Below are 17083 nucleotides of genomic sequence, written 5' to 3'. Positions count from 1 at the left end.
CTAGCTCTAGACAGCAGTTTACAGGGAACACCAAGGACAGAGGTCGTGCGATATGATGACAATCGGCAAAATCCCGCCTGGGGAAACTATGAAACAAATGACCCAGTTTCTTCATTAAAGATGTAAAGTAGGGAGGGGGGATGAGAAGTGAAGATGAAACCTACAAATTTTAACAGATATATCCATCAATTGTAAGTTGCATATTTGGATTGTGATTCAAACAAACAAAATGTAAAAAATAATTATAAGACTCTGAAGAATGTAAGCATAGACTGTGTATTGATACCAAGGGGTATAATGATATTGTGGTTATTGTTTTCAAAGGCCTTACCTTTTAGAGATTCATGATGAAATTTTAGTACAAATGGCATTGTGTCTGAGATGTGTCTTAAAATAATGTGGGAGGAAGAGCAGGTGAGGCTATAAATGAATTAAGGTTGGCAGCTCTTTAAGTTGACAGGAGGTACATGCCACTCCCTCTGCTTCAGAATGTGCTTGAAAATGTCCACAGTGAAATGTTTTCCAGGTGAGTGTGCTTCACGTCCTAACTGAGAACACAAAGACATTCAGGGAAGAGGACACATCCTTACCAGTCACCGTCAAAAACGTCAGAGAGATGAGGAGGTTGATGCCCCAGTTCACACTCGAAGTTAAAGCCATGGCTTGTCCCCTGATTCCACCCGGAAAAATCTCGCTGAGCACCAGCCAGGGCACTAGAGAAAAATGCAGAGGGTGGGGAACAGCAGAATGATCAAAAAGCCATCGAAACTGAGGGGCGGTCCATGGCTCTCCCTGAGAGAGGCTGACAATGGCCCCAGAGCTGGGGCAGGGATTTAAAGTACTGTAGGGGTCCCAGGTCTGACAAATGCAAATGAGAGGGTCAGTGGGTGGGGCCGCCTACTTAGCACAGAACCTCAGTGTCAGTCCCTAGCACTACCTGCTCGGCCTCTGGGTTCTTCTCTTTTTGTTTTATTGTTTAAAGTTATTTATTTTTAGAGAGCAGGGAAGGGAAGGAGAAAGAGTGGGAGAGAAAAATCAATGTGTGGTTGTCTCTCACATGTCCCCTACTGGGGACCTGGCCTGCAACCCAGGCATGAGCCTTGACTGGGAATCAAACCACGATCCTCTGGGTCTCAGGCCCATGCTCAATCCACTGAGCTACACCAGCCCTGGCTGGGGTCTTTTCTTAAAACGCCTTTGCCCTGACCTTGGAGAAATCCAACATCACAGCTACTGAGTGGGTAGGAAATAAAACTAGGAGAGTTCGAAGAAGGAGCTGGCTACTGTCACTTCTCCTTGGGCTTCCTGGCCTGGGCAAGCTAGTTAGAGCAAAGTTCTAGCTTAAATAGAACTCCAAGGTTTGATTAGTGTACTAAGGTTTGATTACTAAACACCCGGATTTCTGACAGGAAACACTTCGGGGCTGGAAAACTAATCAGAGAACTTTTTATTATCTGAACATGACAGGGAATCTTATAGGACCTGGCCAATGGGATTAGAAGATAGAGGAGAAAATTAATTTGTCTCCTGCTCACAGCCAATCAAACCAAGTTTGTTTGATAAATTGGCTGCCGGTTCCTACAATGTGCTGAGCACTTTACAAACCTCATTTGGTCCTCAGAAAATCCAAGACAAGAATATTAGTATCCCTCTTTTATAGAAGAGGAAACTGAGGCATAAAGGAGTTCACGGCCAGCCAAGGTCACGGGGCTCCTATGTGGTCACGGGGTTTCTAGGGGGCAGAGGTTGCATTAAGCCCTGGCAGTCAGTCTCTGGAACTCATGCATTTTAATCACAATGGTGGCTCAATGAATATTAGTTAATGAATAATTAAATGTGGAGCATGGACACGTTTAATTCTGAAGAAAGAAGGATTTAGGAGCTGCCCCAGCCCTGGCTCATGGCTAACTAAGTCGCCTTGTGTGGCAAAGCCAGCATTTATATACCAACCAGCTGCATCATCCTAGCCCAGAGGAAGCAGTGAGAGGAAGAAGCAAGAGGCCAGGAGAGACCCCACTGGCCAGCAACCACGTGGCCGCCCATGCCAGAATCACGCAGTCGGCTGTGCCTCGGATTTAACAAGGTCTTCCATCACGCTATCGCTCTCTGTGGGGAAAACATCCGCTCAGAGTAAATTTGCTGCCTTAAAGTAAGAAACATCAATTAAGTAATAGAAGAGGGCAGGAAAAACATGTTTTCCTTGATTAGCTTTTCCAAGTAAATCTACGTAGGGTTACTTTTAGGGCCTGGAAGGAAAGGAACATGGTTATTATTGTTCTAATCAATAGGGAATTCAGAAACAAACTTGCATACCCCTCCCCTCCACTTCCTGCCCCAAAGTCCCTCATTCGGTCCTTGCAGACTCTGTCCTTAGAGATAACCCTGCCTGGAGCTTTGCAAGGCTGGGGCGCTGGCTCTGAGTAAAACAATACCTGCAAAATTCTGGTAAAGCCTTTGGATTTGTCCTTGGGCAAATGCAAGATAAAAGTATGTAAATCCAACTTTTTGAAGCTAAACAACGTCGATCACAGAACGATCCCCCAGTGTCTCTCCTCGCCATGGGCAGCCATGGCTGGGCCTGGAGCACGGGGCCCTGTTGCCCTTTGCTCTCGCAGCTGGAAGAAGGAGGTGAAGGAAGGGACAGCCATTTTTTTTTCAGTGGAGGAATTAGCATAGGTTTGTGTGACCTACTTCCATCCCTGCCTCATTGCCTATGAAACCCCTTCTTCCCCTCCCCACCAGGATGGCCTCTCGGACTTATGTAGTGGGGTTTTGGGAAAATCATAGCTGTGGCCGTCACTGCCGTGCTGGCCACGGATGAGAACGAGCTGGCTCTTCCTGGGGTCTCACCACCAGGAAGATGGGACAGACGCACAAAGTGCTGGTAATGAGCACTCGGTCTGAGCAGCCCGTTGCTCGAGAGCCCAAGGTCCACACTGACGGCCTCTCCTAGGCCTGTATTCAGTGCAGCGCCGAGCCAGGTCCTTGGACGCTGTGACCAGGCCGTGAGCAATAACTGATGGTTCAGCAAGAGGCTTCCCTGGGTCTCGAGTGGGAACTTGTTGGGCAAACCTTGCACCTGACCATTCAAAAGATGATGTATCATTGCTGAAAGCTTCTATGTGTTCTCAGAGGGAATTCTAAATTCTTTCTACATTTCTACTTCTGGGAGAAAGAATTCGAGAATTGATGCCTTGGTTTGTCGAATGCACCGGATGCTGCAGCAACCGACCAGTTGTGCCGACAAGGACGGTTCGCCTCCTGGTATGGGGCCTGCCGAGTCAGAAATATGGAGAACGCTACTTTAACTAGGATTTCAGAGCCGTAAAAGCCACAGGTTTTCAGGTCCAGAGGGAATGAAGTAAAAGTCAAAATGCCGCTTACGGCGAGAGAGGGCTTACTGAAAGCGTCTGTGCTTGTCCAAGGCAGACAGGAGCGAGACGGCCAGAATCTCACTCCCCGTGCCCCGTGGGCTGCGCTGTGAGCACCCCAAACAGAAGACATGCAGAAGCTTTGTTTCAGTGGGCAAGTGAGGAGCACAAAGGGATAAACCATCACCTGCAGACTATGTGGCTGTCTATAGTGACAAGTGTCAAGTTCTTCAATAATCACTGATGAAAATCAGAGAAAACTCTGATGAGACGGCCTAGCTTCTTCCGGAAGGAAAATCAAGTTATTGCCACATGCCATAGCAGAGACATGGTGGCTGTCTCTGGCTGTCCTGTTTACCCCCTTCCCTGACGACGGCCCGCGGGAGATGCCGTGTGCTCTTTGCTCGTGAGGAATCCAGAGCGTTCAAGACGCAGCGAAGACCGACAGCCAGCGCAGTTCAGCAGGTCCTGAAACAATTGTCCCTGACCCCTATTATCCCACCTTCAACGCCATCATTGCAGGACCACCTACCTCAGAAATGGATGTCTGTAAACGTCAGCATCTGCACGTGCCTTTAAGGCCTCCTCTATGCTGCAAAGTTTGAGGACATTTTAGATCTGCAGGGCGATAACGGCGCCCAGATCCTGGCACTCACGTTGCACTTGGTATTAAATCCGGCTGCCTGCCCGAACTTGCCTGGCCCTGGTGCAACCTGCAGGCCGTGTTTTATGGCTGCACGGTGTCATAAAAAGACAGCGAGGACAAATATGTTGCTGGTGTCTGTGTGCAGGGGAGGACAGGGACGTGGGTTCGCAGGAGCAGTCTGTGGAGATGACCGAGCCCCACCACCTGTGCGATGCTGGGCTCATCTGCCCCTCCCGGGGCCCTGCCGCAGTGTTCCCACCGAGGCTTTCAGATTTAACCTGCAGCTGTCTGGGCACACTTTGCCTTTGGCTTCAGCTCTTCGTGCACCACCAGGTGTGGTGGCCCCAGGGGGGTTGAAAGTCTCATGGAGGTCTCGAAACTCTTACCAGAAAATTCCTACCAGCTTTGGAGGAAGTTCTATGCTTAGGCTGCAGAATTTGCCTTCAACAGCTTCAAGTGTAGGCCCTGGAGCAAGGGGCCTACATTTAGTCTGAGTGAAACCAACTCTCGGGGCTTCTATTGCCTGTGCAAGTAGCAGGCAGCACACCTCTCTCGCGCGCTGCTAGGGGCCACTTACCTGCCCACTGGAAAAGGTATATGCTCACTCGCTTCCAACCAGGGGTCTAGATTCTGTCCTCCTAGGTTCCCTAAGTGGGAACATTGCGCTCTTTGAAAGGCATGCTCCATCACGGGCCACCACCTTCAGCAACAGCGATGTGGGAGCTTTCACTGATTAATTAATTTTTTAGTGTTCTCCCTTGGCTCAGGCTCTTTGAGTTTTGTTCACTCCTGGCCTTGTAAAAGAAACGTTCCATTCACGAATATAATATTGCACTTCTTAAATAACAAACCAAGACATTCCAGGCTGGATGTTGCTTACTTCTAGAACAACACGATACATATCTACTCTAAATAGATGAAATGTATTGTGCTGAAGAAGAATGAAAATAGATGGGAGAGTTGAAGAAATTTTATAATAGTAGAGTCATCAGTTTTCAATCAACAACAAAAGTTATTTGTAATATCAGCTGATAGCTGGAATAAGTCATCCTCCAGTTTTACCGAAAGCAAACTATTGAAAATATCTAAGCTTGTGAGAGGATTATTATCTAGTTATTATTTTCCCATCCCACATTTACACCAATTTTCCAACTGTCCTTTTAATTCATTTTCGGAGGTTTTGATAACGTGTGATGTGTGTCGTAAGGTTTCCGAGGGGTGATAGGTGTGCTTCCTGTTAAGAGGGAGCACACATAACTGGGGAGAGGAGACAGAGAGATGGGAGAGAACAGATTTTTTGAAGTTGAAATTGATTTCCTGTGAGGTGTGGTTAAAGGAATACTTTGTCCGTGAACCCCCAGGGGTACACATGTCCTGATTTGCAGACCACTGAACTAGAGTTCGAAGTGAAAAAAAGAAAAAGTAAGAGCTACAAGAAATTAGGCTTTTTTGGTTTAAAATATAGCATGAGTGTCATGCTTTAGATATAACCGTTTATTTTGCATTTTTTCATAATTGATGCTTTGGACTTCAATCAGGAAAGTATTGTAGTTTTTAATATTCCTTGGAAAAATTCTTAACCTTGTGTTCTGGAAAATAGTGAAGGAAAAAATGAGTGCTTGTGTTTATGTATTTATTTTTAAATGATTGCATTATGCTTTCTGGGTTTTTAAAATGCTTTATTTATGTATTTTTAGACAGAGGGTAGGGAGAGAGAGGGGGAGAGAAACATCAATGTGTGGCTGCCTCTTGTTTGCTCCCCACTGGGGACCTGGCCTGCAACCCAGGCATGTGCCCTGACTGGGAATCGAACCAGCAACCCTTTGATTCACAGGCTGGAGTTCAACCCACTGAGCCACACCAGCCAGGATAAATGCTTGTGCTTATTAAGAGAGTGTTGCAATCTTAGTCAGTTTCTTTAATATCCTTAGTGTACAACATTCATAACTTTCAAGAGCATAGGACTAGGGTTGTGCTGGGCTGAAGCAAAAGTTCAGCACTGATGTGTGATGTGAACAGATGATGACAGAACTGATGGTGTCATTCCACCACGTACGTGGCTGTGCTCACGCTGCAAAGTGCAGTGTTGCACTCTGGTTCTGTGAGGTGCGACTGCCTCATCATCTAACTCCAAAGAGGAACATGGGGTTTCATTTGCTACAGGCACACGATGCCTTTCAGGTTTTCCTCTTCTGTTTGGGTGTCCACTGAGTGTAACTATCCAGATACTATCTTTGTTTATTTTGCATTATTTTAATGAGTAACACCAGAGAACCAAATGATTCTCCACTTGAGTCAAAATGGTCTTTAACTTGATTAACTTAAAAAAAGCAACAGTAGCAGTGTGAATATGGGTAATAACTGAAACCTGAGCTTTAAACAACAACAACAAAAAGATTGGCAAGATCTTAGAGGTACACACTCACACTTAACCCAAACCCAGTGTGTGAACATGATTGTGTCGTGGCTCCATTTGATAACAAAACTCTACTGTTTAAGGAATAATTGTGCAATACAGCTCTTCTCTAAAGATAGGCAATTGTCACGAGAATGATGGGAAAGGAGGGTGAACACTGACAAAGTCTTTCACTGTGATGGTTCCAACAGCAGAGGTCTGGGGTCTAGAGAGAAACATGAAGGATAGTACATCTCTTGTGAAACATTTGATCTCCTTTTGATCTGTACGTTTCTTTCTCTGAAACCCAATAGGCAGCTAAATAAACTTCTAAGGTATAACCTACAGTTCTACATCCCTGGAATTGTCATAATCATTAACTATGCAAACATCATGAGAAGGATATTTTTTGAAGCGCCAGAGTTATTTAGGTACACACTGTACACTTAAGTGTTATGACAAATGAGCCTTTTGCTTCCTACGGGTACCCATCTTCCAAAAGGCTGATTAAGCTCCATAAAACCAAACCAAACAAACCTAGGCTCTATCATGTTTGCACCTTTAAAAAGTTCTAGTTTCTTGTTTAAAACAGAAAAGCAGTCTTTTCAGGATACTTTCTGTGAGAGACAGTTCTCCATGGGTCTCTTGCATCTCTGCGTGTCTGACCATCTTTGTCCAGGCTACCTTTCCAAGGATGTTCGTTACACAAAACAGCCTTTGCAGACAGATGTAGTATCTCACCTGGAACGAGGCTGTGTTTGGTACCCAGTCAATTAAAGATAAAGTCTCCCTGCAGAAAATAAGTCCAGCTAGTTTACTGTCTATTATAAAACATTTGGGTGCCCTAAGCCTGGGGTTCCTGTCCCCTCAAATAGCCCATCATCATGGGTATAGGTGTAATCTGACCTTCTTCATGTGGCCTTGTGGGCATTGGGGCAGGGACTGGTACAAATCTGATACCCTGGCTCTTGTTACTGCAAAGAGTAATAAATGGTTCTTTGTCTGTGATCAAGAAATCTTTTGCCAATATCCATAAAACTATGACAGGCCAGCTTGCTAGATTGCCAGTGGGCTAACTTATTATCCAATTTGCAATTCTTGAGAGTTTGATTACTTGCGGCTGTCCTGTAATTTTTCTGCAAAGATCTTTTATTCCTGTTATGAACTTCGGACTGCCCATTCATATCTGAGGAATTTAATGTGACTCTTAAGCCTGAAATAATCCACTAAAATATTTCTACAAGCTCTAATGCTAATTAAGTAAGCAAAGACAACCCCTAAATTTCAGGTTCATATTTTCACATATTTTTCTTAGTAAAAAAATGAAAGAATTACCTTAAATTATTTTTGGCAAAAAGTCAAGGTTAAATTATTAAGCCAAGGTAGTAATAACCACCCCATGATACAGCTAATCTCAATTTCTTTCCCTAGGGGAAGGGCTGAGTCTCCTATTTGGAGAAAGCAAATAGATGTTTGGAAATGAATATGTTGCCTAACACTGTTAAATTTGTAAATGACCTTAATTCGAGTACATTTTAAATGTGAACTTCCTTTGGTCATCAGTTGAATTAGAGATGGCCCTGAGTTCTGAACTGAGTAACTTCACTCAGATGTAATTTTTTGGTCAAATGGCCATAGGGTTTTGCACAAATTACATTTAACTCGAATTTCCTAAATTCACACCAGAGGAGATCAGGAAGTCCCAACCGCAGACGAGAGAGAGAAAAAGCTTTAATCACAGAAGCTGAGAGAGTTCCAGAAACATCTCTCTCTCTTTCTTAAGGTATTTTTGGCTCATCTAGCAAAGAGTTATTAAGCCCTTCTGTGGGGCAGGCCCTAGGAGACAGTGAACAAGACAGTTTTTGTGCAGAATGGGACAGAGTCTAAATTAGTTGTACCAGTTTAGAAGAGTGGACCTTTGGTGTTCCTCAGCCAACATCATGTATTTCACCTGTCACCAAAACCTTGGGATTTCCTGTACAACCTGTCACCTGTCACCAAAGTCTTGGGATTTCCTGTACAACCTGTCACCTGTCATCAAAGCCTTGGGATTTCCTGTACAACCTGTTTGATTTTCTAAGAAGCTCTCTTCACTGTAGGTCATCCAGAACTGAACCACACTTCAAGCCCCAGGTGTGTTTTTTTAGTCTCCACCCAACTGGAATGGAAGGTGAGGAGGGCCATGGCACCGTGATTCAGCAGGAGGTTGATGAAGCGGTCCTGTGTGTCCCAGCATGGCTTAAGCAAAACACCTGCTGAGGTCAGTGCTGGCATTATCAGAACTATCCACCTCTTTTGACTGTAGCCAGATACTTAACAGTACTAAGAGCTCAATGTGTTGATTCTGTGCTGAGAACTGAACACTAAACTACGTACTCTTTGTGCAGATTGCTTCATTCAACCCCACAATTATAGTGAGACCGGCAGTATTGCTCCATTTTCTGGACAGGAAAACTGATGCCTATAGAGATAAAATGACTTGTCCAAAGCCCTGCCTTGTGGAGCTGGGCCCCAGAATGATGCCAAAGCCTCGTCCCAATACGAACGCCACGTTACACAGCATCCATAGGTTTTTCTCGTTGTTCTCCTAAACCTTCATGTCCTCCTCAAGGCCATCTGATCTTTCCACTCTCCCTGCTTAAAATTCCTTCCTCCAAGGGTTTCACATCAGGCTGTGGCCAAAATGTCACCATCCCTGAAAGACCTTTCATGGCCACCCTATCTGAGATGATCCTTCTCCAAGCAAGCTCTTTCATTTATCCTTCTTCATTTCTCTTTATCACTCTTAACCTCCACCTAAATTTTAATGCCTCTCTCTCCTGAAGTGGTATTGTGCATGTCTTCATTTTCTTGCTTGTCACCTGTCCGCACACTAGTTCTGTGAGGGCCAGGTGTGGACCTCGCTCAGCCATCCCCGACTCTCCAGCACATGACGCCATGCCTACTACCTCATGGGTGAGCAAGACACCTGCTGTTTGAGTGACTGAATCAATGAGTCTCCAAGGCTTTCTCTCTCTCTTCTCTTAGAAGTTGGAGTTATTCCTCCAAGATGATTTCTTGCTGGAACTCCTGCCTATTTGGTAGAAAAGACTGGGAGAGGAGATGGGGTGTCACCTGTCTTTCGGTTTCCAGCATAAGGTTCTGTTTGGATGTGTGAATACGAAGGTAGTTAAAGGGTGGCAGCCATAGACTCGTAACTGAACTTAATATGTGACCTTGGACAAGTTCCTTGTATTTGCTCACAATGAAAACACTTTAATCATGACATGGAAGAGTAGGTTAATTAATTTACAGACATAGGAATGTGTGACTTTTTAAGAAGTCCTGGTAATTATTGTGAACAGAACAGGCAGACACGTTTTTCTAAGTTACAGTGACTATTTGAAGAGGGCTGGGTTTCTACACGAGTATCACCTCAGATGAACTCATGAGACAATAACTCTATGCCTTGCATTCAGGCTCGTCTCTGCTCCACCTTCAAAGCATGAATAGAAGAAAAATCTGTGTGTGGCTTGAAGTCCTCACAATGTCAGGACTCTTTGGCGCTGCTCAGAAGCTTGAACCACCATAGAAAAATAGTTTTCAAAAGAAGCTAAAATGGTCATCAGGACCACCCCCGAAACACTGCAAAGAGTAAGGTTAGCACTCTGAACACATTTTGAAGTGAAAGATCAGATATGAAAAACGAACTGTTTAATAGTAGTCTCCAGTAAATCAGTGGAGGATATGTCCTGATTTGATCTGATGGAAGAGTTTTAGTATTAGTCACAGGAAAACTCAGGGCAGAGGTTCTTCACCTCTTTGGGCCCTGAACCCCTTCGGCAGGCTGGTGGAGTGTATGGATTCCTTCTTAGAAAAACATTATAAAGGCATAGAATGCAATACATGAGATTGCTTGGCATCCAATCTATTTCTCCTCCTAAGTTCCAGATTCTGGGCAACCCTATTTTTTCACAGTTAGGGAAACAGGGCACCATAAAGTAAAATGTCATAGGACATAAGACTTTAACCTAAAAATACAGACCCTGCTTTGGCAGAAGGAATTAGGGTATGATTTAATATAAGTAAGGAATGTTCTTCTAAGCCAACCCACATTTAAGAAGGTTTAATAAAAATGGTGTGATCTTGCTTTCAGTTTTACTTTAGAACAGCAAGTACTTTGTCTTTTGTACCTCTATTTACAGAAAGGATTTGCTTTATTATAAGCAATCAACTCTCTAAATAAAATACGTGAGCAATAATCACATTAGGTTAATAACCTTTAGAACGCATTCAAGATCTGGTATGAAAATCTTGCTCCTAATAAAAATCTTCTTTAAACTCAGCTGGTTTTTGCAGTTTGTACCCATGCTCTAGAATATAATTTTGGTGATTGAATTGCAATTCCTGTGATATGCTTTCCTTAGAAAAGAAAAATAAAGTACAACATGAAAATGGACAAAAATGACTGACTCTTAGCAATAAAAAAAGGACAAAGATTCAGATCCCTTCTAAAAGTTTGAGGAGAATTAGTAATCCCAAACTGTACATGGGAAATAACTGCTTGTTCTGCTCAGAGTGCAGCGTGCTTCCCAGCCTTGGGCGTGAACACCCACTCAGCTCAGTCCTGGGAAATGGCAATTATAAATCGGAGAAGCCACAAGATGAAGGGTTATTTCCCTTTCCCATACCCAAACTTTCTTCAGGTCTGAGATTCTCTATCTCACTAGTATTGGTGTTGGTCCAAGAAATTTTCAAAGGGGCTCTCTTCACCATGTTGTTGGAAAAAAAAACCCAGAGGATCAAAAAAAATCTGGGACTACTTTTAGGTTCCCTGTGTATGAAATTCCCAAGTAATTATGGGTTAACAATGAAAAGCTCTAAATGCCTCTCACTACTTGTTTCCAAGCAGTACCGATTCCCCTGCATCTTTTCTTATGAGCAAAAACAGAAAGATTTTTACAATCATGCCCATGTGACAAATTATTCTGCAGAAAAACTCGTGATGGCGTTTGGCGGAAACACGAGTTTCCTCAGCAGCCTGGCATTTCTAACTTATGTACTACTTAGTTTTCCCTGTAGAAAGCTTGACATGTGTGAAGAAGCACACTTTCGATTTCCTTTATCTGCATCTTATTTTTAAAGTCCTTCCTCCCCCTCCTTAGAAACACAAATGTGTTCCTGCAAGGTTTTCAATCAGATTTATGCAGTGCTCACTTAGAGGGAGAGAAGAAAAAGATGTCATTTCTTTCTTCAAAGAGTTTAAAATCTAATAACCATATTCTGGCTAATAACCAAAACAAACATACAGAAGCAATACACTGTATCAGTAAGGACTACATTATATTAGACTGTGCATGGTTCCGTGTATGTAACATTGTTCCATTACACTGTAACTTCCATTTATATTATACCCTACAGCATCCCAAACACAGATGCATTAGCTCAGATAATGTTCTTTCTGTGAGATAAGACAGGTATTTATTACGTCTGATTCATAGATTAGAAACATTCTCATGAAGATAAATGACTTAAAGGTCACACAATCAGTAGATACAAGACCTGGGATTAGAACCCAAGTTTTCTGGTTTTAAATTCAGGCTTCTTATAGCCAGAACTGACCTACTCTACCCTATACATAACTCATAGTTCATACAAATGAACTATGAGTTCAGATTTCTAAGAAATAAATTCCTAGAGGAAAGAAGAATTTCACTGAGCTTTAAAGATAGGAAGGATTTGGGTAGAGTAGAAGAAGTGTAAAGTAGCGGGAAATGAAGAAGCCCAGAGCGGCAAAGTTTGGGCTCACCGCACAACGCCAAGGGGCATCATTCATTTTGTAGTCTATGTGGAACCTGTATGTACTCCTGTGGGAATGGTGGCCCTGGAGCACAACTCCAGAACTACCGTGTAAACAGTGCCCCCTGGAGTTGTGCAAATGCCCCGATATAGTTGAGTAAGATGATGGAGGATCTTGAAAACCATGGAATTTTTCCCTTCAGAGATGGGTGATATAGAGAGAGCGTGGAAATAGGCTCCTGATGCCTGGGGTTTTATTTCTAAACTTGCGTGATCTCAATGTCCTGGCATTTCTTGTCTCTTTTTGATAAAAAAGAATGTTGGATTAGATAACTCCTAATCTCCTCTTCATTTTGCAAAGCATTTGACTTCTCTACTGTAGTAGAAAATAGGATACCATGGAAGGTGTGTGAATATTGGTGACAGGAGGAACGTGGTAGGTAAAGAACACTGGTGTGGAGGATGAATGGGTATGAGAAAGGCCCAGAATGGCAGAGAACTACAGGAGCAATCTCCTAGCAATCTAACACTGGCCATAAGGGATGAGTGATAACGGCAGAAATGGGAAGGAAAAGATGAACAGCAGTCATTAATGAGGGAAAAATCCAAGAGCATTGGTCATCAACTGGATTGAGAAAAGGTCCTAGGGCATCAACCCCAAGTGGCTGGCATGGTGATTGCCACAAGGAAAAGAAAGTTAAGTTCCCCTGGTGGGAGGGGATAAGAATTCAGGATCGGACTTTTTGTGTTTGGCTGACAGTGAAGCAGCAAAGTAGAAAAGTTGAGTACTCATTGGGAAAAAGGAACTAGAGGTCATGTGGGATGATTGAACTGGAGATTAGTGAGTCATCAGAGGGAGAGAATTAACGTTCTTGAGAAAATGAATACGAGCGCAGGCTGGTGTGACTCACTGGACTGGGTAACAGCCTGTGAACCAAAATGTTGTAATTTAGATTCCTGGTCAGGCACTTGTCTGGGTTATTGGTGGGGTCCTCAGTTGGGGGAGGGCAAGAAGCAGCTGATCAGTGTTTCAGAGAGAATGCAGGGCCCTTGACCTCTGAAATATTCCTTTCCTTGTTTACTCTGGCAGTTTTGTGTTCTGCTAATTTAGCTAACTGGAACTACATTCCCCAGAATTCCCTTCCCTGTATAGTCCTGGGGTTAGGGTTGGCCAGAAGTGATATTTGCATAAGACTTGGAAGGCCCAAGTGGCACCTCAGCCTTCTGCTTGGTGGGATTACTACTGGGCCCTAGAGGGCACTGCAGCTTGTGCTGCACGTGGTTGTGACCGGCTGGTTCTCCACGCTGGTGTGGGGCAACAGCTAGTGTGGCCAGGTCTCCTCCAGCTTCTCCAACTGCAAACTGCACCAGCCACACTGTCAGGGCTGTTTTGGAGAAGGACACCAGTTTTTCTACAGGCGGCTTGCATTATTGGACTTGATGAGCTAAGGGACAGATGTGGGCTCCACTTTCTTCTCTCGGATCCAGTTTGTCCCAGCAAGGTCTGCTGTCTCTGCTTCCCTGCTGGGAGTCGAGCTTTTCCTCCTGCTGCCCTGCCGACCTGCAGAGGCTTCAGACTGCAGCCAGATGCAGAGGCTGCTGCAGACTTCCACCTATATCTTCAGCTTCCTTTCGTGGCCCTGATTGGCGTCTTTCTCCTTTCCCTCTAATCGTCCCTTCTAAACCTTTGCTTTCCCAGCATCTCTCACCACTACCTTAGGTCTTATTCCTGTAGGAAATTCCTGTCTCACTCACAGTACTTCTTCTTTCCTGACAGAATTGCTCACAATGTCTTATTAACCAGGCCTTCTACAGCCAGCTTCACTTTAACTGACTGAACTTTGTGCATTTCACTTATTCTTAAGGTACTATTAGTGGTCAGAAAGGGATGACGAAATTTTAAACCACATATTCATATTTTTAAATAGCCATCACAACAGACTGAGAACCAATATTAAAACAGTAGCTACAATGAGATCCGGGGACATTATCTGCAGAATTTTGGTTCCCGACTCTGCACCTCCAAAGCACCCGGAACTACCCAGTTTTAGTTGTTAAAGTGGGAGACAGAAAGAAACTCTTACTTTGCTTAAGCCACTGTGTTTTGGTCTTTGTTATAGCTGAGTTTGAATTCTAACCAATACACACACTTGAATATTATTTAACCAAGTTCTCTTATTCAAGTAAGTGCACATCAAATACCTCTGTAGTCTTATCATTATCCTCTTATCCTGCAGCTTAGCCTTATAAAAAGTACACGCTTACTTACCTAGCAGAGCTTCAGAAAGAGAGACGGTCTCTATCTTGGATAAAATGCAGGGTGGGCCATTTAACAGACTCATGGGATGGACAACGATACACTATTTCCATTCATTCCTACATCTAACGCGTCCTCGAGGAGAAGACCAAACTAAAAAGAATTAACCTTTACTCTCAAGACCAACACGAGACGGCCCAATCTCCCCTTAGTCTGCTGATTAACACTGAAAATCAGACGATAAGAGATGTCGCCATTCTTCGGAGCACGTCACTTATCTCCTTTGAGATCCCACGCCATTGTTTGTAAAACTCGGTGAACGCCTCCCCTTCTCAGTCTTGTGGTGAACGTAACACAAAGTCCTCCGGGTGTGGGAAGACCTTCTAACCCAGTATTTGACTTAATAGGTAACCATACATATTAACTGAATCTAAAGCTGCCACTTTATTTTAAGGATTCACACAGAATACTACTCAAGTAATTCTAAAGGGTAAACAGCCTTCGATAATTTTTTCTTCAAAATCAGATTGCATTTTCCGAAAAAGGGAACTCCTGCTCTAATATAATAATGTACCAAGTGACACTAGTGTCTTTGTCATTACTGGTTTGCTCTGTTTTTCAAAGTTACCCCAAAACTAGTGAGAGACACACAGCATGAGCTTAGGAAAACTCTTACCAAGAATAAGTTGGTTCTGGAAGTTATAGATCAGTGCTTTTCATAGTATAATATGCACTATGTCACGCTCTCTGCCAACCTGAAAGTTTCTCTGCATTAAGACAAACAGGAAATTCTTTTCTCTTTGTTAAGCTTTTCTTAGATTCTTAGGTGACGCTTGATATTTCAAACGATTAGATCAAGAAAACTGATATGAAAAGGAAATACTTTTCATTTTGTAATGAATATATAGGAAAAAGATGCTGGGAGTGAAAATTAATGAGACAATAACCATGACCTGAATTTTATCCAAAGAGTAATATTTCTTATACTTATTAATATAGAAAAATTCACAAACAAGATCAAGTTATTCCTGGGTACAAGGTAGCACTCATATCTTGCCCTTCTCATAGAGTTGAAACAGTCTCTGAAAATAAAAATGTAACTCCCTTGCTCAGATTAACTTTATCTATCAGAGTGACCATACAAGTACAGTGTGGACTTCATGGGTGCGGCCCCTGTATGTTGAAAGCTCGGTCTCCAACGTGATGATATTTGGAGAGATGGGGATTTGAGGAGGTAGTCGGTGCATCGCCAGGCTGAAGCCCTCATGGGGGGGGTTAGTGTCCTCATAGCTGTTTCCTCCCCCTCCCCTTTCCTCTCTCTCTGTCTTTGTCCACAGCAAGGGGACACAGCCTTTGAGGACACAGCAAGAAGGTGGCATCTGCAAACCAGGAAGCAGAATCTGTCAGCCCCGGGTCCTGGACTTCCCAGCTTCCAGACTGAAATACGCATCTATTGTCTAAACCACATAGTATTTGGTGATTTGTTATAGCCAGGAATAACTTAAGACAACTGTCTCACCGGTGCAAACCCAAGATCATTAAATCCCGACATAGTGGTAGACACCTATTTCCAGGAAACTGTTCATTAATGGCCTTTATCATTGTGAAGTCTTTAAACAGCGGGGTCAGGGTTCAGGAACAAACCAGAGATCTGAGGCATTGCCTCTATCTGCCCCTGCACAGTCCCTTACAGGGAAGTCATTCTATTTAAAGTGCCAGAAGAAGAACAAGCTTCTGATCACTGATGTTTTGGACCACGTGGCCCAGTCTTGCCATTGCTGCCCAGACCTGTAACTTGGCACAGCAAGTGACAGGGTTGCCCAGATTCCCTCCCTCGCTCTGGCATTTGAATGAATCAGTATCTAGAGACCGATGTCAGAAGTGGGAGTAGACCGAAAGATGAAGGATTAGAGGGGGAAGAGGGGCCTTGTGCAAGTCCCACTATTGATGAACTAAGATTAAGCAGGCCAGACGTGCTGGTTGCTGGCCAGGAAGAGGCAGACACAGGACTGTATAATCTACTTCAAGACACGGACATTATCTGTCATGCTTATTACTATTTCTCCAGCATTTAGCATAGTTCTTGGTTATTACTTGAATAGATAGTTTATGAGTTAACAGTGGATCACTAACACAGCTCTAAAATGACTTTTTTTCCAGAAACATCATTTGGTTTCTGGCACCAGAAACCCACATTTGTCCATGTGATTCCTTTTCTTTCAACACAGCCCGTGACTTGTTATTATTCCCAACTTCCCACCTGTCCCTGTATTTGAGCAAGTTTGCTTGGTCCTTGATCTTTGTTGACAAAGATCTAATATCAACTCTGTGTGTGTGTGTAGGGGTGCGGGGGGGTAGAGAGAGAGAGAAAGAAAGAGAGAGAGAGTTGAGGATGATACAGATTAAGCACTTTATTTTCTAGGGAGATGTACAAAAGACCTTTTACAACCTCTCCACAGAGAGGTTTAGACTTTCAGGTGGAGGCAAAAAGATTAGGGAACTTCAACAAACCAGCTACTCTAGCAAATCCTAGAGAGCTCTCCAGAGAAGGGTTTAAACATTGTCACTGGAGTAGACTGGCCACGTAGAATAAAACACCCTTGTAGCTATCTCTCTGTAAATTGTTTGGACTCCGT

The 17083-nt window shown here is 43.6% G+C and overlaps 1 protein-coding gene across 1 annotated transcript in view; it reads right to left on the bottom strand.

Annotated features, from left to right (window-relative positions):
- The window catches only part of SLC2A12 (solute carrier family 2 member 12), a 50164-nt gene that overhangs the window by 11983 nt on the left and 21098 nt on the right, over nucleotides 1-17083 (bottom strand). Inside the window, 1 exon segment of the mRNA XM_037045708.1 lies at nucleotides 591-713. Coding sequence (XP_036901603.1) covers nucleotides 591-713 — 123 coding nt within the window.

This window comes from Sturnira hondurensis, unplaced genomic scaffold (assembly GCF_014824575.4).
Source record: "Sturnira hondurensis isolate 20B ecotype Veracruz unplaced genomic scaffold, ASM1482457v3 Scaffold0004474, whole genome shotgun sequence".
Taxonomy (NCBI): domain Eukaryota; kingdom Metazoa; phylum Chordata; class Mammalia; order Chiroptera; family Phyllostomidae; genus Sturnira; species Sturnira hondurensis.
The sequence above is the reverse complement of the archived record's forward strand: the minus strand, read 5'-3'. Positions and strand labels throughout refer to the sequence as shown.